Source organism: Mercenaria mercenaria, chromosome 15, assembly GCF_021730395.1.
Source record: "Mercenaria mercenaria strain notata chromosome 15, MADL_Memer_1, whole genome shotgun sequence".
Taxonomy (NCBI): Eukaryota; Metazoa; Mollusca; class Bivalvia; order Venerida; family Veneridae; genus Mercenaria; species Mercenaria mercenaria.
Window position 1 is genome coordinate 19,993,483 of NC_069375.1, and position 20,571 is coordinate 20,014,053.

At 36.7% G+C, this 20,571-nt stretch overlaps 1 protein-coding gene across 1 annotated transcript; it reads left to right on the top strand.

The window, feature by feature from the left end:
* Positions 1-1,010: 1,010 nt before the first annotated feature.
* Positions 1,011-16,213, top strand: LOC123548686 (DNA polymerase epsilon subunit 3-like). Its single transcript, XM_053524722.1, has 5 exons — positions 1,011-1,145; positions 9,240-9,322; positions 10,854-10,939; positions 11,776-11,894; positions 14,734-16,213. The coding sequence occupies exons 2-5, from the start codon at positions 9,257-9,259 to the stop codon at positions 14,964-14,966; spliced, it is 504 nt and encodes a 167-aa protein (XP_053380697.1). The 5' UTR covers positions 1,011-1,145; positions 9,240-9,256; the 3' UTR covers positions 14,967-16,213.
* Positions 16,214-20,571: the final 4,358 nt, after the last annotated feature.

The following is a 20,571-nucleotide window of genomic DNA, read 5'->3' on the forward strand; positions in this document are numbered from 1 at the left end:
TCAGTTTATTATGGTATACAGCATTAGACAAAAATAGGTGCCTTCCAGTAGGGGACTTTGTATTGCATGGCAATACTTCATTTACTTGTTTTTATAGCTCTCTGATTTTCAGAAGCGAAAAATAATACTTTATCAGTTATGTTTGGTTAAAACTCTTGAACAGTTATGATAAAAAATAAAGTACTAGATCTATTGAAACTTTGAAGTGGTTCTTGTGTTATTCCACTGATTACTCTAAGGCTATAATGGCGTCTTTCCAAGGAGGGATATTACGAAGACCTTAACTGAATATAAAACTGAAGTATTTCCTGCCTGCAAACACACTGACAAAACCTTTCTTTGTTTACTTGCATGCAGCTGCTTAATTCAAATTGTTCAAACGTTTTCTGTACCAACTGTACTTAGCGTAACAGACACACTTTTCACAATCCTTTTTTTTTGTGACAGTTCAGTGTCAGTTTGAAGATACGCAGGAGATTTCAAAAATAGTTATTGAAACCATTAGTAGTCAGATACTGTATTCCAGTGAAAAGAAACCCAATAAAGAAAAAACGACGGAAACCCTCACAGGATTCTGTAGATGATGGTCAGAAGTATTTGATTCAAATGAAAATAAAACGACCTTCTCATTAGTTTGAACTTTATCAGTTTTACCTAAGAAGTAAGTCCATTTCTGTACATTCAACTGTAGTCCCAATCCGTGACTCTAGTTACCTCCCCTGACGGTCCGTCCACAATATATCAAACTGAAATGAAATGAAAGTGATAATTACGCAACGGGTTGGACTAATTCAACTCCAGCAGAAGACTTCGGTCTTTTAGATTCACTATTCTCGTTAGATTGTCTACATAAACACACTATATGGAAAGTTTTGTGTTTTTAGGACATATCTAGCATTCTAGGAGATTGCCCGTCACAAATATTAAACTGTCTACTGTATTTGTATTTGAAAGCGTTTTTGCCGCATGGAAATTGATTTAGTTCGCTCTGACCTAGTGTCTTAGTCTCATTTTAGAATATTTTCACATTGCACCGGCGATTTGGCGGGTTGGCAGTTGAAAAAAGTAAAATTTGCCAATAAATGCTGTAATGAGGCCATAAAAAATCAATATCCCTGATGTATATTTAAAAACTCTTTATTGTGGTAGGTGCAAGAATTCATTTTTTGAATTATGTGTATATTGAAAATACAAATTGGTCATTGGCATATGTTTTCGCGAAGGTTGGTTCTAAGAAGCAGGGGAACTGACTGAATTTCCACAGACCTGTAGTGATTTGAGGCTTCTGGTTAACCAGGAGCCCAGTTTTCTCAGTTGGTAGAGCACCTGTCTGGCATGGTTCGAGACCTGCACTGGCATTAACTGTCGGTGTCGTATAGGCGCGATCTCTGCTCGAAATATGAAAGCGTCTCCATGAAATTTAATAAATATCTTTGAACCATTTATGCATGATGGCAAAGTGGAATCTTTGATTTGGGATGCAGTATATAGACAATAAAACAATGAAAAACAAGTTCTGTAAAGGCCAAGAAGATGAAAGTTTGAAAAACTTTGGCGAAATTTATATATCCTCGCGTGACCAGTTTTGATGCCCTTAAGGAATTATTTGTCACCTTACAGTGCTAATACCTAATTTCAATGAATAAATGTCTTATTCAGATTTAACAAACCTTGAACTAAAGAAAGATATTACAATCTAGCCAAATTATCCATTTATTTTTCATTGAGCTGACATATTCAGCCATGCATGAAAGCAGCCATATTTGTTGAGAGGGACCTGAAACGACGCCTCTGATTGGTTGCCTTATTATATCTTTATAACACAGTGTTGGATCAAGTACAAGATAAATGTGATGGGCAACCTGTCTCTGCAATATGTAAACACATACATAAATGGGTTTTCTAAATTTTATTGCTATGTTTACCTCATAGTTACAACATAGTTATACAAACATGTACATGATTTATCTATATTAACTTGTTTTACTTTTCATTTACTCTTCAGTAGAACAGTGTTTACATAAAAATTCATTCAGGTTGGGGAGTGACATCTGTACTTCCTCTGTGGAACCTGAAATAAATAAATCATATTTAAACTAACTCATCCCCAACCATTCATGCAACTACCAGCTATATACATCCAATTAAATTTCAATTAATAGTATTATAATGCACTTAACAGACATAACGCGTACCATATGCTTAAGGGTGAAAAAAATACAAAAATAGACTAGCTTGTCACATGACTGTCACGTGACCAAATAAAGAAAACAATGAGCGTAGCAGACGGAGGCCATGGATTTTCCCACGCTCATTTTTGCAAAGAAAATAGCTTTAAAAGTTTAAGAAATTTTTGCATTAGCTAAAACAGGTAAAAATCTAATGTATTAGATCAAATTTGATAATTCTTACTTTTGCATCCTCACTTTCCACATAATTTTCGGAAGCGATAGATATACGTGTGTACTACAGCATTCCCATTCACGCAAAAATCCGCGTAATTCACGCATAAAAAGTCACTTGCGCGCAAGTTTTAAAATTCCATGGGTACAATGCATGCATAAATAATCTGACAGAAAATACATTGTTCGTCCATAAAGAGCCGAAATTCAAGTAACCAGACATTATTTTTGATCCGCACACGCAAATTACCGCATTACACACCGTTGACAATTTACTATGTGTCAAGACGTGTTGAATTTACATGCCGATAGCATAATTTAAGCTCCGCCTACTCCAGGTACTTGTGAGATTTTCGCGAGAACTGTGACAGCGAATCAAATTATTCGTAAAACTAGACGCGATAGTATTCAGCCAATCAACGACGCTTTTACATCTTTGACACTTTCCGATAATTGTCAACATGTACAATGTTTTTGGACGTTTTTTTCAACAAGTTGTTGAATAATTAAGTGGTCAGCTGGCATCTACTACACAGTTATTTGGTCTCCATTGTAAAAGAAAGACTCGTAAGCTGCTTGTTTATTAATATTTACAAAATGACCGGCAGACTGACTTTCATTGGGTAATTTTCTACAAATTACTTTTCATTTTTATTCGAGTCCGATACTGTTCCTGCTAAATAAGTATTACCGTCCGAGTTTTTATAATTTTTTGTTGCTATATGTTGCAGCAAGATATAGCAGCAAAAAAAAAATGTTATAAAAAATCGGTGGGTGATACCTACCAGCGTCTGCTTGAATTTTTGAAAACAGCTTTTTTTTTCAGAATTATGGAATAAAGAAAAACTCATTGCATGTAAAAATGATGTATCTAAGAAAATGAATGGTCACATCAATAGTTTTTATCCATAAACAAGAAAATTATAGCCATCTTTTAAAATTGCTTCACAAGCTTGCTGGGTGTGTGGTGGTGGGGATGGGGAGAGTTAGAAATGATAAATTTCTATTTTTCAACTAGAAGTCTCTTCACTTTTCTGTAAGGAGAAGTGACTTCTACGCTGTATCCCTGTGGTGCATGTGTAAAACAAACCAAGTCATTATAACACAGGCTGAATAAAAGCACTTCCCATATACTTCTTTATAATTTTTTTTTGTTGGAACATTTTCTTCAATTTGTATGGTTTGCACCCAACTTTTTTATCATGTACCCACATTTTCTGAAGTATGTGGGTACATGTACCCACTTTTCAAAAAGTCAGTGGGAATGCTGTACTATATTATAGTAATGTGTATAGTAAGTGACGTCAGCGATGTCGCTTGTGCGATCAGGAAAGAAAACAAAGATGGCGTCAAAATAGGTCATCGTCAAAACAGGACCCGCGACGATAACGAAACTGTTACAGTGTCTCAAAATTTATATATGTTTAATAGAAAAACATTTGAAGATACACCCGACATAAATAACAATGGTAACATTGAATATGAATTTGACATGCCTTTGGGAGTTATTATTTGACATGGGGATATTGAGGTGACCCAAGGAGCAACAAAGTGCTGCCAAACAAAGGAATCATCTGTTTCAACTTTTGATATGCTTATGAAGCTATCAAAGACATAATTATCATTATGTTATTGTTAACTGGTTGTCTGCCTAATACTCCAAAAAACTCGAGAAATTATGTGTTCAATCAACACATTAACAAACTATCCATGCCTGGAGGTTTTTTTTTAAGGTTTAAAGTTTTTCGGCAACCTTTGTTTTTCTGTCATATCTTTGTTAATATTGCTTATATCTTTCTGTAACTTCACATAAACATTGTCCAATATATAAAGTATGTGTAGGGACTGAGCAGGGGTTCCACTAGACCCGAAAACCCAAGAGTCCCAGGGCCCTTGGGCCCAAATTTTGAAGGGTCCTTTTCCAAAATACAGGAGTCCTGTCCCAACACGTCCATATAATTGACTACCGGTATATTTTTTTATTCAGTAATACGTAGATCTTTACCTATATAAGAAAACAATAAACCCAAGATCATGTTACAGCATAATCAAAATGTCAGTTTCAGGTCATATAGTCTCATATTGTAAACTAATATTTATCAGAATTCATGTTATTTTGATTAGGGTTTTCTTCAATATTTCATTTCATTTTTAATAACAGAACAGTGCTAGAACACTCTATAAAAAAATTAAAAATGTATCCAAAATGTACTATCCGGATACTGGTACATTTTCAGAATGTCATCTGAAAGTAGTTTTGCTCAGTTTATTTGGCAAACTAAGCTAAATCAGCGATAGTTCCTCAAATAATGATGCTACTTATCATTAAAAACTGCATTGAAAGTCATTTTTTTTAAGGAATTTTGGAAATATGCATACGACATCGGGTGTAATTAGACCCGTGAACGGACATTCTTAACTTATTTTTGCTTTCAAAATTCATCAAAATTTGTGAAGTTTCTTGTTGAAATTACGATATGATCACTAACAATGGTCTATTTTAAAGTTGGCATGAAAAAATCTTGCAGGGCACTTTTCACATGCTCGGTAATCAGCTGCTTACGATACTTTAATACTTGGCGCCTTTTTTGACAGTACACAGGATTCGCTTTATCAATTAATTTCATCACTTCATTGATTCTTGTTACCTATGTGCACTCGCAGTGACGTAACTTGCTGATAAAAAAAATCAGCGAGGCATGTCTACAGGAGAAAGGGCGGGATTTAGCAGAGATCAAAGGCAGAAAGGCAGGAGGGCATGACCGCGAGTGTTTATTTTGAATACACGTGTCTATCGTGGAAATAGTTTTACTGAAGGAAATTAATGCTAAGAGAAAGGATTATCAAAGAAAAATGCCCCCGGGTCCCGAAGGACGCACAGGCAAGTATTCTACCGGGTCCTTTGAGCGTCTTTTGAAAATCTCCCGGGTCCGGACCCGGGGTCCCGGGTCAAATGGAACCCCTGCTGAGCCCATTATATCCAAGGTCAAGGTCACCAAGATGTTATGCTTTGGTTATTTTTAAGGTTAAAGTTTTTCGGCAACCTTTGTTTTTCTGTCATATCTTTGTTACTATTGCTTATATCTTACTGTAAGTTCATATAAACATTGTCCAGCATACAAAGTATTTGCAGGGGCTGGGCCCATTATACACAAGGTCAAGGTCACAAAGTTGTTATACTTGGAATTAGTTAAATTTTTTCGAAAGCTTTGTTTATAGACATATCTTTGGTACTTTAAAAGCAGGGCTTTTTCAGGGGTTTTTGGGAAAAAGGCCCCTGGTCGTATTGGGAATTTTTAACGCAGTAAATTGTCAAATTTGGGAAAATATACTGACAAATTAAGTGAGTTTTTAATCAATATATATTAGTTTAAATTTTCAGTTTCAAGTCTTACTGGTAGACAGTAGATCCCCTTGTGAAATTTTGAGAATTTTTTTTTTTTGGATTGTGTTCCAGTATTGCCTAAAAATACAGTAACTCTTTATTTGTCATGCTAAAGGTTTTGTTTACAGTTTGTTTTCACCAAAGTTATAACTGAAATTATCCAAAAAGTATAATGGCAAAGTGCGCGTATTTTCGAGAGTAAAAACTGGGTCGCGAAAATATGTGACAATTGATTTTAATGGTATAAAAACTACCGGTCAACATGTTTTGGGTACTTTATTCAATTAATATTTGTGTTTTTATGCACTCTGAGAGGTTTTTGCATACAAATCATACATTTCTTCAGCAAAATCTTGTAATCATTTTTTGCCGAGGTTGCAGACAGTCATGTTACTAAAAATAGAAACGAGTTGGGTTTTTTCAACATTTTGTTTGATTTACTTGGCAAACAAAACTAATTGTGCAAGAATTATTATTGAAAAACAGGAAGTAACTGATTTCAGTTGGGAAATTTTTCATTGGATTGGGAATTTTTTGCTCCAGATTGGGAAAAATAGAGCATATTTGGCATTGGGAATGGGGCCGAATATCGGCCCCGTGAGATAGGGTGAAAAAGCCCTGAAAAGATAATGACTTGAAATTAAAAATATTTCTTTATAATCATCATCTGCATGTGTGGTCACAAACGCCATATTAACTCTAATTGGCTTGCGGAAGGTCCGTGGTTCTACCCAGGTGCCCGCTCGTGATGAAATAATGCACTGAGGGGCACCTGGGGTCTTCCTCCACCATTAAAAAGCTGGAAAGTGACCATATGACCTATCATGTGTCGGTGCGACGTTAAATCAAACCAAAAAAAAATAACTCTAATTGTATTTTTGACAGAATTATGCCCCTTTTGTACTTAAAGTTTTTTTGCAATCTTTGCTTTCTGGATATAACTTTAATGCAATATAAGATGAAGACTTGAAACTTAAAATGTATCTTTATCATCATCATCTGCATGTGTGGTAACAATCCCCATAACTCTTATTTGTATTTTTGACCAAATTATGCCCCTTTCATACTTAATTTTTTTTAACAAACTTCGTTTTCTGGACATAACTTTGGTACTATATAAGATAATGACTTGACACTCAAAAATATACCTTTACCATCATCATCTGCATGTGTGGTAACAATCCCAATAACTCTAATTTGTGTTCTTGACAGAATTATGCCCCTTGGTGTATCTTACTTTTAAAGACTTATTGAGACATATATTCATTTTACTGTCCAATCCCCGAATACTGGAGCGCGCTGTCTTATGGACAGCTCTTGATTGTTTTTTTTTGTGTATGAGATAGAGGCTGTATTTTTCAACTGATCTTCATGAAATTTTGTCAGAATGATAACCTTGATGAATTCTAGGCCAAGTTCGAAAATGGGTTATCTGGGGCCAAAAACTAGGTCACTAGGTCAAATCGAAGAAAAACCTTGTCAGGGTTTTTTTTCGGCCGTTTTTATAGCCGTTATTGGGCTATATTCCCAATGCCAAAAAGTATGTTTTTTTCCCAAAATGAGTGCAAAAATTCCCAATCTACATTCTGAAAAAAAAATCATCAAAATTGCACAAACATTGACTGAAATATGGATAATTTTGTAATGGCAGTATGTTCAAGAGGTTGTACAATGTGAAGCAAGTGTATGAGAAAGTGCTTAAACACATCCTTACTATATCCAATGGGACTAAATATTTCCCAATCTGGAACATTTACGCGTCAAAATTCCCAAATTTGGGGGTATAGGCTATGTTCCCAAAACAGCAAGAAAAAACCCTGCTTGTGTATGCGATAGAGGCTGTATTTTTCAATTGATCTTCATGAATTTTGGTCAGAATGATTACCTTGATGAAATCTAGGCCAAGTTCAAAAATGGGACATCTGGGTTCAAAAATTAGGTCACTAGGTCAAATAAAAGAAAAACCTTGTGTATGCAATATAGGCTGTATTTTTCAATTGATCTTCATGAATTTTGGTCAGAATGATTATAACCTTGATGAAATCTAGGCCAAGTTCGAAAATGGGTCATCTGGGGTCAAAAACTAAGTCACTAGGTCAAATCAAAGAAAAGCCTTGTGTATATGTGTTAGAGGCTGTATTTTTCAACTGATCTTAATGAAATTTTGTCAGAATGATTACCTTGATGAAATCTAGGCCAAGTTTGAAAATGGGTCATCTGTGATCAAAAACTGGGTCACTAGGTCAAATTAAAGAAAAACCTTGTGTACGCGATAGAGGCTGTATTTTTTAATTGATCTTCATGAATTTTGGTCAGAATGATTGCCTTGATGAAATTTAGGTCAAGTTCGAATATGGGTCATCTTGGGTCAAAAACTTGGTCACTAGGTCATATGAAAGAAAAAGCTTGTGTATGCAATAGGGACTGCATTTTACACCGAATTTTCATGAAATTTGATCAGAATGTTTCTCTGGATGAAATGTAGGTCAAGTTTGAATCTGGGATCAAAAACTAGCTCACCCGGTCAAATTAAAAAAAAAACTTGTGTAGGCAATAGGGGCTGCATATTACACTAGATATTTATAAAATTTAGTCTGAATAATTACCTTGATGAAATCCAGGAGGATTTCCAATGGTCATCTGGGATCAAAAGCTAGGTCACTAGGTCAAATCAAAGAAAAACTTTGTATGCCTTGAGGCTGTATTTTTCAATTGATCTTCATGAATTTTGGTCAGAATGATTTCCTTGATGAAATCTAGGTCAAGTTCGAATGTGGGTCATCTTGGGTCAAAAACTAGGTCACTTGGTCAAATCAAAGAAAAACTTGTGTATGCAGTAGGGGCTGCATTTTACACCGGATCTTCATAACATTTGATCGGAGTATTTGTTTGGATGAAATCAAGGTTGAGTTTGAATATGGGTCATCTAGGGTCAAAAACTAGGTCACTCGGTCAAATTAAAGTAAAACCTTGTGTATGCAATAGGGGCTGCATTTTACACTGGATATTCATAAAATTTAGTCAGAATGATTGCCTTGATGAAATCTAGGCCAAGTTCAAATATGGGTCATCTGGGAAACATGTTTACACTGTTACGATGTGTTCCTCAGGTGAGTGACCTAGGGCCATCTTGGCCCTTTTGTTATATTTTTTCCCTTCTGTCAATATTTTTTGCCCAGAATCTGAGTAACAAAAAATAAAAATCTCTGGCCTAAAGTCAGTTCAACTTTGTACCTAGATGAAAAAAATACTTTAAAAAAAATGCTTCAGTTCTGCAAGGTTAAAATGATTTACACTCTATTAGTAATACATTGTAAAAAGCACTTGCCCGATCGGTTGAGTACACAGCAAGGTCCACTTGTCCTATCCTGACTAACTCGCAAATGCAAGTGGAATTTTACACCCTTGGGAAGTTAAGGTTCTTTTTTAAATTAATACACTTACTTTTTCAGGATTCGATAAATGAAAGATGGCCGAACGACCAGAAGATCTCAACCTTCCGAACGCTGTGATAACCAGGATTATTAAAGATGCAGTAAGTAATTACTGTCCAGACTTGGTCTTGGATCAGTATAAGATTTTCTGTTTCATGTGAATTCAAAAGTGCCATTCTTAGGGAATGTTTCCTTAATTTAAGTTTATCTGACTCCAGTCTGTCTACAGCTGAAAAAGTGTTTATTGTCCCCAAATGGAAGGCAACTTTACACTAGATTCAGTTGACAAAAAAATGTAAGGTTATGTTTTGTCCGAAAATTGCATCTGAAAACCATGATATAAACATACCTTTTAAGAAACATATTCAATGCTTACGTAAATTGCTCACAGCAGACAACACCTGGAGTGCGCTTCACATATCTGGGGATGATGTCGATGATAAAGTTTAGTCTTTTACGTTCCATACAATTTTGTAAACTTGCAGTAAACTAGAGGGAATAATTCATGACTAAAGTATTACTATTAGAATATATGGACAATGGGAATGCAAAGCTTTTGTATAATTGAAATAACTGAATAGCAGTTTATCCATGAAATGCCCACGAAAAAAAAACTGATCTAATTCTGTCTGCTTTAGGGTTGCTCTTGATGAAAGAACTTTTCAGTTTGTTAAAAAGATTTTTTAGTCTTGTGCATCAAAACATTGGCGCTGTCAATATCAGATATATCTTCAAGTTTAATGCCATCCCCAAACCCTTGAGTATCATAACTGCTGCCCCACCTGCAACTGTTAGTAATACTGCATCAGTTTCTTTTTATTTTTTTCAAAATCTGTAATTTACAATGCTTCCCCAACCCTCATTCACCGGTAGTATCATAGTCATGGCGAAATCTTGTGGAACTGTTGGACTTGTCCCGCACAAAATAACTAGGTAGGATGTGGAGGGTCAGGGCGCCGGACCATATTTTCGATAAGCTGGCCGGCTTTTACTACTGCCAAAGTTTTTTTTTTTTTACAATGCTCCTGTTCATTTGTCATTACCTTCGGCAGAACATCTCTTTACAACATGTTTTCGTTCAGATGAGTTCTAATTCAGTCAGACGGGTTATCCCTGGGTCGTCTGACTGAATAACAGACAAGTCCTGAGACTCTCATCGCCATGACGGCCATCTCAAAACCTGAGAAAAAAAATCCCTTATCATAAACAAGTATACTTGTTCTCATCACCAAACAAACTTTGTTTCTTACATAAAATACTTTGCATTCTTTAGCATTATTTGGACAAATTGATGATAAAATCATTTACCACTAAAATTGAGTGTCAGATTATAAAGCAAATGTAATACAGGAGATTTTAGAAATGCTAAAGTATGCAAGTGGGAACCACTCGGCTATTTTTGTCATAAATTTCTAGATGGAAAAATAATCCCCCTTGTATGATGCAAAAACACGCTTTGGAAAGCTCTGTGACCATTTCATAAAAACAGAAGGAGTGTATAACCAATATGCTTGCTTTCGAGTGCTCTAGTCTTATCTCGGAGACTCCCCTAGGGCCGTTGTAGCTACATTCCTGCATAATACTGTGAAAATCTATATATATATATTTACATTATTCATGTTATTTTAATAGATCCCGGATGGAGTAAATGTCTCAAAGGAAGCTAGGTTAGCAATTTCTAAGGCAGCAAGTGTTTTTGTGCTGTATGCAACATCATGGTGAGTGTTCTGTCCTGTTCATTATTAAATATTGTATTCGTTTACCTTTTGTAACTGTTAGATTCAAGTTTTTTAGTATTGGTGCATAATTTATTATGCTCCACTTAAAAAAGAGGGGGTATAATTGTTTAACTTTTGCTCTGTCCTTTGTTGTTGTTTGTGTGTGTGTGTGTGTGTGTGTGTTTTGAAAATGCTTGATCTAAACTTCATGGAATGATTGCTGGTCAGGTCAAAGGTCAAGGTCACAGTGACCTTGAGACTGAAAACAGTTTCTGCTTAATAAAAAAAAACAACAACAACACTGGCATCAAAGTTACAGGCTGGATGCCTTTAGGTTACACTATTTGGTGGGGTATGGGGGGCAGTAGGTCTAAGGCAAGGTGGTAGTGACCTCGGGAACTACTATGGGAAGGCCATGATGCATACACGCATGCTTTACAAATAGCTCTTGTTTTGTTCAGTTTAGTCAGTTAATTTTTTTGTGATTATTGATTAGGCAGCTTAAGCTTCTCAGAGGAATTGAGTAGTTTTACTGAAAAAGAAATTCTCCGTGAATTATACTTTTACCGTCTTCAGTGCATACATGCATGTATTACAGAATTATATGAGATACAGCTTCTCATAGGTTCTACATTTAATTGGCTCAGATTTCTGTGGCTACAAATCAAAATGTGATGTTTGAATTAACACACAAATAAAACATGGTAGATTTGACACAACTGTTCTTGTTGTAATGATAAATGAGACTGTTCAAAATGCTGTTATGATATTGCTGTGACGTCATCGCTACAAGTGCTCTCAGTTTTATTTTCAACATGGAAAACTTATCTTTTCAGTTCTAATAATTTTGCATTAAAAGCGAAGAGAAAAACGATCACAGCTAAAGATGTACTTGATGCCCTGGAAGACATGGAGTTTGATCAGTTTGTTGATCCACTGAAAGAGTGCTTAGAAGGTATAGTATATAAGTACCAGGTTATTCCCCGTTTTTACTAGAATTTCAGGTTAAAATTGTGATGCACTTCTGCTCTATCTCACTAAATTGATTCAAACTTTTAAATAGTTGCTCCGCATTATAGCCATATGATGTGACAATGTCATGGTGCATTAGTTTTGCAGATATTTTCCATGAATTATGTCCCTTTTGTACTTATTAAATCTTTTGATACACTTCTCTATCTCTTTTAACACTAATAACATATACTATTGCCCAATATCTTTCATCTATGTTGGAGCCCATTCGCTTTGCTCTGTAGGGAGAGCGTTGGTCTATGGATCGTGGCATCGCGAGTTCAATCCCCGAGCGGTGCGTATGTTTTCGTGAGGACTTGATAGAAGACTTTGTGTCTGAAATCATTCATCCTCCACCTCTGATAATTCATGTGGGGAAGTTGGCATTCACTTGTGGAGAACAGGTTTGTACTGGTACAGAATCCAAGAACACCGGTTAGGTTAACTGCCTGCCGTTACATGCCTGAAATATTGTTGAAAAATGGCGTTAAACCCAAAACAAACAAACCAATCATCTGTGTTGGAGAAATAAACACTACAGTGACAGCTCAAGGTTCCTCATAAGTGTCCAGTTTCACCATCCAGCATTGAAAGTCGAGGGCTGTCTCCTGTGACAGCTATTGTTTAAAGGTTACATTGTGTATTACACCCAGGGTCACTTCATAAATTATATTTTTCAAAATTTCTCACCTGAGAGGTGGTACGCATAATGAAATGATTAGAAATAATATATCCCGACACTGCTTGTCTCTCACCAATCACAGTTAGTTTTATTGCAAGTTAATAATCTGACTGCATTTAGGCCGTATTTTATACTAAATTCACTAAATCTACCATGTACAGTGTCAAGATAGCAGCTGTACAGTTATTTAAATAAAATTAACCATTTACACTTGAAGACATAACTGGTATAACATGTCTCTGTATTAGTCTGGTTTGTGTTATCAATACTGAATATTTAGATAAACAAAACTAAATTTAAGAAAAATAAATCTGCCATCCATTGTTGTGGTAGTAAAAAAAATAATCCAGTCTTCTATTTCAGGTTTGTCCAAAAACTTGGTAGAACCTAATTTTTGAAAAAAAAATCTCCATAATATTGATTAGGCCTTATGCACAACCCAAGGGCCTCATTTTAACGAAAAATTATTAGAGCTACAGATAAGGGGGAGTATGTGCTTAAATACCCAGTTATATTTTAGAAAAAGAAAATTTTTCAGAAAGGGCAGAAAAAAGCAAAGACAATATCTGTTCACTCCAGTTTTCAAATATTTCAGAGTATTGTGCCCAAACTGCTGACTGGTTTTGAGGGCATTTAACTACAAGTCAGTTCTTTTTGGTGACTTTGAAAGTACCTTTTCTTAATGCTTATGGTATTTTCCGCGAGTGAGTAACAATTTCAATGACGTTTTTGAGAGTTGCTTCTGAGATAACTCCCAGCTGGGACATTATTGATGAAAAAAGCAATTAAGAAAACTTTATGGGGTAAAGATTGTATTGTTACCCAATTCAAAATTTAAATACTACATTACCTGGGTATTTGAGGTGTAAATTACTAAGTAACTCAAAACAGGGTTCCCACGCTTCCTGGAAAACTGGAAAAGTCCTTGAATTTTTCATTTCATTTTCAAGGCCTTGAAAGTACTTGAATTTTAAAGAAAGTGCAAAAAACCTGGAAAAAGTCTGGAATTTTGTTCTTTCTGTATGCTCACAATATTGCCAGTGTATATAAAAAGCAAACATATTTAAATAGAGAAACACCGGCATTGCTATCCCTGTTCTTGAAAAATTCGCGTCTTCAACTCTTCACATCAGTTGAGATTTTAGTGGTGTTACACCTAGTTAGTCTATACGGTGTTGTCTTTCTTTGTAAAGCGTCTGGTGATTAAGATGAAAGAAAAACGTGGCACACTTAAAAAATGATTTCTTTCCTACAAAGAAGAGAAATTGGCAAAGCTAGTGTAAAATACGACCTCAAAAGTCTGAAAATTGTCAATAAATCGGTATTGCCATATGACTGCATTGTCCATGCTTATAATCTGACTGAAATACATCTGACAAATTGCAGAACACCCTTACAGTTGAATCACAATGTGAAGAGATGCTTATCAGCATAAGAAAATCTAAAAAGCAACCTACTGACAACTTTGAAAAGTCTTAAAAGCTTGGTGAAAATTGAGTCCTGTTTTTTAGTTTAATTAAATTTACATGTATTATACCCCCACCGATGAAGTTAAAAGGGGGTATATTGGAGTCTGTCCATCTGACCATTTATGTCTGTCCATGATTCTTGTGAACCTAACTCTAAACTATTTGAAGGGTTTTGTTGAAACTTTACAGACTGGTAGTATACGACATGAGGATGTTCATATTACAAGATAATCTAGCAAAGGGGAGATAACTCGGACCTAGATATTTTCCATTATGTCTCTTAAACAGTACGACTTTAACCAAGTGACAGTGAGCGAGGCAGAAGTATTTATCCCCTTTAGGGATAGCTCTAGCTTATTTTCTTAAAGTTCTAGCACCTATTAAAGATCTTAGAGGCAGTGAAAGAATTTCACTTCTGACGGGACTTGAACCTACAATGTCTGGATCAGGTTTGGGCGCTCTACCTTTGAACCACGAGGCGCTCTATTAGTCCTTGTATTTTGTGAAAATGTCCTGGAAAAGTCCTTGAAAAGTCCTTGAATTATTTCCACGGAAAAGAGTGGGAACCCTGTCAAAAGCTTATCTGTGGCCCTGATTAACCATCAGTTTTAGAAATATGTTTGTATTTCCAGCATTCAAGAAGAATCAGCAAGGAAAAAAGGACCAGAAGAAAAAGGAAAAAGAAACAGCAAATGTGTCAGGGGGTGGAGATGCTGAAGATGAGGGTGTGGTTGTATTAGAGGAGGAGTCAGCAGAAGAACATATGGAGGAAGGCGGAGCTTCAGAAGAAGGTGGACAAGTAGAAAAGACTGTGAATGGAGGGGAGGGGGAAGTTGTGGAGATTTCAGATACTAGTGATGAATGATAGATAGAAGAAATTTAGGTCAAAACATTTGTTAATTTCTCTGATTGTCTGATGATAACTTTGGACAGTTCAAGACTTTGGATTTTTAAGTAAGGTATATTCAATACCCAGAGAATATACACACAATATTGTGGTGAAGAGTTGACAGAAATTACATTGAGTAATTTCTGGTAATTTGTGTATGGAGAAATCAAAGTGCATGTTGCCTTTATGGGTTCTTTATGTGTGAAATAGACAATTCTGATGTAAACATTTATGTATGGTGTTCTAGAATGTGGGTATTTATTAATTTACAATTAAGATACATTGTTGTGTACTTCTACTCTACAGGAAAGGTAGTTTGTATGATGCCAATGCTTTCTATATAATGTAAATGTGGTCTCATTGTTGAAACTATGTACAATAAATAGGGATGGCAAAAATTAACTGGTTAACCGAGTACACTGTGTTCCGAGTATTGATTATGAAATTTAGTAATTGAGTACTCTTTAAAAAAAAGACTAGAAACAAGTCAGTTTTAACGCGGCCGTTTAAATGACACCAAAGTGTCCTGACAGTAAATTACTATGATATTTGCTTTGCACTGGAAGAAACAAAACACCTTCAGAATTTACTACGACAGTTCAAAGGACATCGTTGGTAATTATCTTGCAGTAGTCTTTACTGTGTGAGTTCAGCCAAGGCGCTTGCAACAGCTTACCAGCTAAGACAACATCAGACTGTCCTAGCTTAGGCATAGCCTATGTCTGCCTCGACCACAAGTTTTTCTCCAAATGTCTCGGATCGAAAATGATGTTGTCAGTGTGTCAAACGAATGCTTTGATCCTGGCGTGGCGTCTTCATGAGTGGAAGACCAGCACCTAAAAAATCGACTGTTGATTGCCTTCTGATATCTGAATTGTTGAGATGTAAAACAGACTTTAGCCCTCCAATAAATAGATACATTTTTAAATAGATATACATGTAAAATTCTGATCTGATCTTTGATTACACATTAATTTTCTATTGTTAATTGCATGAAAAGTGCCAGGTAAAACGTTCATATGGAGTACAAATTTATAAAACAACCAGATCTACATCCAGCCTAATAGGTCTTCTCTGACACTTCAAGATTTATTTACATACAATGTACAAAGAAGCATTTCACATTGACAATAAAAGCATATATACATCCATGTACAAACATTAGGCAAAATAGATGCTGTATATCTGTTATGTACATAAAATACACACAGATAAGAATGAAATGTTATTACTTGTTTTTATTAGCTCATCTGATTTTTTGAGAAAAAAATGAGTTACTGTCATCACTTGGTCGGCGTTTGCATTGCCTGGTTAAGTTTTATGTTTAGGTCAGCTTTTCTCCTAAACTATCAAAGCTCTTGTTTTGAAACTTGCAACTCCTGTTAACCATCGTAAGCTGACCCTGTACAGCAAGAAACATAACTCCATCCAGCTTTCTGCAAGAATTATTGCCCCATTTGGACTTAGAAGATCAGATTTCTTGGTTAAAACTTGTGTTTAGGTCAGTTTTTCTCCTAAACTATCAAAGCTACTGCTTTAAAACTTGCAACACTTGTTCATCATCACAAGCTGACCTCATACAGCAAGATCTGGCCTTTGATCTGGCCTACTGACCTAGTTTTTGACCCCACATGTCCCAGTTTTGAACTTTACCTAGAAATCATCAAGACAAACATTCTGACCAAGTTTCATACAGACTGGGTCACAAATGTAGCCTCTAGAGTGTTCTCAAGCTTTTCCTTTGATCTGGCCTACTGACCTAAGTTTTTGACCACACATGTCCCAGTTTCGAATATGACCTAGAAATCATCAAGACAAACATTCTGACCAAATTCCATAAAGACCGAGTCAAAACATTGGCCTCTAGAGTGTTCACAAGCTTTTCCTTTGATCTAACATACTTACCTACTTTTTGACCCCTTATGTCCCAGTTTCGAACTTGACCTAGAGGTCATCAAGACAAACATTCTGACCAAGTTTCATAAAGATTGGGTCACAAATGTGGCCTCTAGAATGTTCACAAGCTTTTTCTTTGATCTGGCCTACTGACCTAGTTTTTGACCCAACATGACCCAGTTTCAAACTTTACCTAGAGGTCATCAAGACAAACATTTTGACCAAGTTTCATTAAGACGGGGTCACAAATGTCGCCTCAACAGTGTTCACAAGCTTTTCCTTTGATCTGGCCTACTGACCTAGTTTTTGACCCCACATGACCCAGTTTCGAACTTGACCTAGAGATCATCAAGACACACATTCTGACCAAGTTTCATAAAGATTGGGTCATAAATGTGGCCTCCAGTGTTCACAGGCTTTTCCTTTGATCTTGCCTACTGACCTAGTTTTTGACCGAACATGACCCAGTTTTGAACTTGACCTAGATATCATCAAGACTAACATTCTGACCAAGTTTCATAAAGATTAGGCCACAAATGTGGCCTCTAGAGTGTTCACAAGGCAAATGTTGATGCACGATGGACGCCGGACAATGACCGGTCACAATAGCTCACCTTGAGCACTTTGTGCTCAGGTGAGCTAAAAATCAATTTAGCTGTTCACTTGAATTTGTTGAAAGGTATTTCATATTGTAGCTCAAGTGGCTCCTTTAAGGGGTTAAGTTCCACCATTTGAATAAATGTGGGAGAGGACCTTATGATGATGCTCCATTAAGCAGGTCGTGAGAAGTTATTCAAAGGTATTTCCATGTTCAACTCGGGCAGCCCCTAAAAGGGGCTAAGTGCCCCTTACTGAAAAAAGTTGGGAAAATAATGCTACCTGCCTTTCCAAGTTTGATGAAGTTCTGTCAAGTTGTTCATGTGAAGTTGTTACAAAGTGTGTTGTTTTTTATTTTTAGCCCTAGCAGTCTCTTAAAGGTGCTGACTACCCAAATTTGTACAGATTTCGAAGAGGACCTTACTAGGATGCAACAGACCCGGTTTGATGAACAATCATCTCTGTGGCCTTTTAAAATGGACCAAGTGCCACATTTGAACAAATTCTGTAGAGGACCTTATAATGTGCTTTAGACTAAATTTGATGAAGATCCTCAAAGTTCATGAAGGGATTTTCTAATTTTGGCTCTAGATGCCCCTAACTGAGGCCTAGTGCCACCATTTGAACAATCTTGGGGGAGGAGACCAAGTTTAGTGAAGATCAGTCTAGCTGTTCATGAAATCTTTAAAAGGCATTTCTATTTTTAGTTAATCTTCTTATAGGAATGGTCTCCTTCGTCTATAACATTTCGTGTCCGCTCTATCTCCTAAACCCCTCTGAGGATTTTCATGAAACTTTGGTCAAATGATCGCCTCATATTGATGATGTGCAGAACTCGTGTGTCAGCTCAAGGTCAAGGTCACAACACGACATTAAAGGTTTGAGCCTTCCATTTTGTGTCCGCTGTATCTCCTAAACCCATTAAATGACCTTCATGAAACTTTTGTCAAATGGTCACCTTGTCATGATTAAGACAATTAACAGAACTCGTGAGTAAGCTATGTCGACTCTAGGTCAAATGTTTGAGCCTTCCATTTTGTGTCTGCTCTTTATCTCCTACACCCCTTGAAGGACTTTCATGAAACTGGTCAAATGACCAACTCTTCAAGATGATGTGCAGAAGTTATGTCAGCCTTGTCAGCTCAAGGTAAGGCCGCAACTTGAGGTCAAATGTTTGAATTTTCATTAAATTTAGGTCACATGATTGCAATATCAAGACAATGTGCAGAACTCCCAAGTAAGGCATGCCGGCTCAAGGTTACAAATCTTTGGTTGAAGGTTTGAGTCTTCAATTTGTGTCCACTCTATCTTCTAAACCCCTTTAAGGGTTTTCATGAAACTGGTGAAAAGATCATCTCATCAAGACGATGTGCAGAATCCAGCATGTGTCAGCCATGTCAGCTCAAGGTTGAGATCTGTGTCTCCTAAACCCCTTGAAAGATTTTCAGGAAACATTAGTCAAGTGATCACCTAATCAAGACGATGTACACAACTCATGAGTCAGCCAATGTCTGCTCAAGATCAAGGTTACAACTCTAAGGTCAAATGTTTGAGCCTTCCATTTTGTGTATGCTCTGTATCTCCTAAAACCCTTTAAGGATTTTCAAATTCATTGTTGTTGTACATGGACTATATACAGTCGACATTGTATTAAGAGACCACCCAAGGGACTGCTAAGAAGTGGTCTCTTAATGGAATGGTCTCTTAATGAATTTCAGTCAGATGAAAAAGAAAGTTATAAGTCCCCTACTGGTTGAAAACCAGTTTTGGGGACTATAGGAATGCGCTTTTCCATCATTCCGTCCGTCCGTCCGCAATTTCGTGTCCGGTCCATAACTCTGTCATCCATGAAGGGATTTTAATATTACTTGGCACAAATGTTCCCCATGATGAGACGACGTGTCATGCGCAAAACCCAGACACCTAGCTCAAAGGTCAAGGTCACAATTGGAGGTCAAAGGTCAACAGGGCTTTTTTCCTGTCCGGTCCATAACTCTCCCATCCATGAAGGGATTTTAATATTACTTGGCACAAATGTTCCCCATGATGAGACGACGTGTCATGCGCAAAACCCTGACCCCTAGCTCAGAGGTCAAGGTCACAATTGGAGGTCAAAGGTCAACAGGGCTTTTTTCCTGTCTGGTCCATAACTCTCCCATCCATGAAGGGATTTTAATATTACTTGGCACAAATGTTCCCCATGATGAGACAACGTGTCATGCGCAAAACCTAGACGCCTAGCTTAAAGATCAAGGTCACAATTGGAGGTCAAAGGTCAACAGGGCTTTTTTCCTGTCCGGTCCATAACTCTGCCATCCATGCAAGGATTTTAATATTACTTGGCACAAATTTACCTCATAATAAGACGATGTATCATGCACAACTTTCAGACCCCTAGCTCAAAGGTCAAGGTCACACTTAGCAGTCAAATGTTAACATAGCATGAACAGGGTCTGTTTCGTGTCCGGTCCATAACTCTGACATTCATAAAGGGATTTTAATATTACTTGGCACAAATGTTCCCCATGATGAGACGACGTGTCATGCGCAAATCCCGGACCCTTAGCTGAAAGGTCAAGGTCACAGTTGGAGGTCAAAGATCAATAAGGGTTTTTTCCTGTCCGATCCAGAACTCTGTAATCCATCAAGGGATTACAATATTACTTGGCATAAATATCCCCATGATGAGATGACATGTCATGCACAACACCCAGTACCCTAGCTTAAAAGTCAAGGTCACACTTTGAGATCAAAGGTCAGTAGGATTTTTTTCCTGTCCAGTCTATAACTTTGTCATGCAAAACAGGATTTAGATATCAGTTGGCACAAATATTCCCCTGGATGAGACAACATGTTATGCGCAAAACCCAGGCCAGGGTCTAATGTCAAGGTCACACTTAAGAGACCAAAGGTCAGACACAAGAATGACTTTGTCTGGAGCATTTCTTCTTCATGCATGGAGGGATTTTGATGTAACTTGGCACAAATGTTCACCAACATAAGACGGATTGTCATGCGCAAGAACCAGGTCCCTAGGTCTAAGGTCAAGGTCATATTTAGAGGTCAAAGGTCAAATTCAAGAATGACT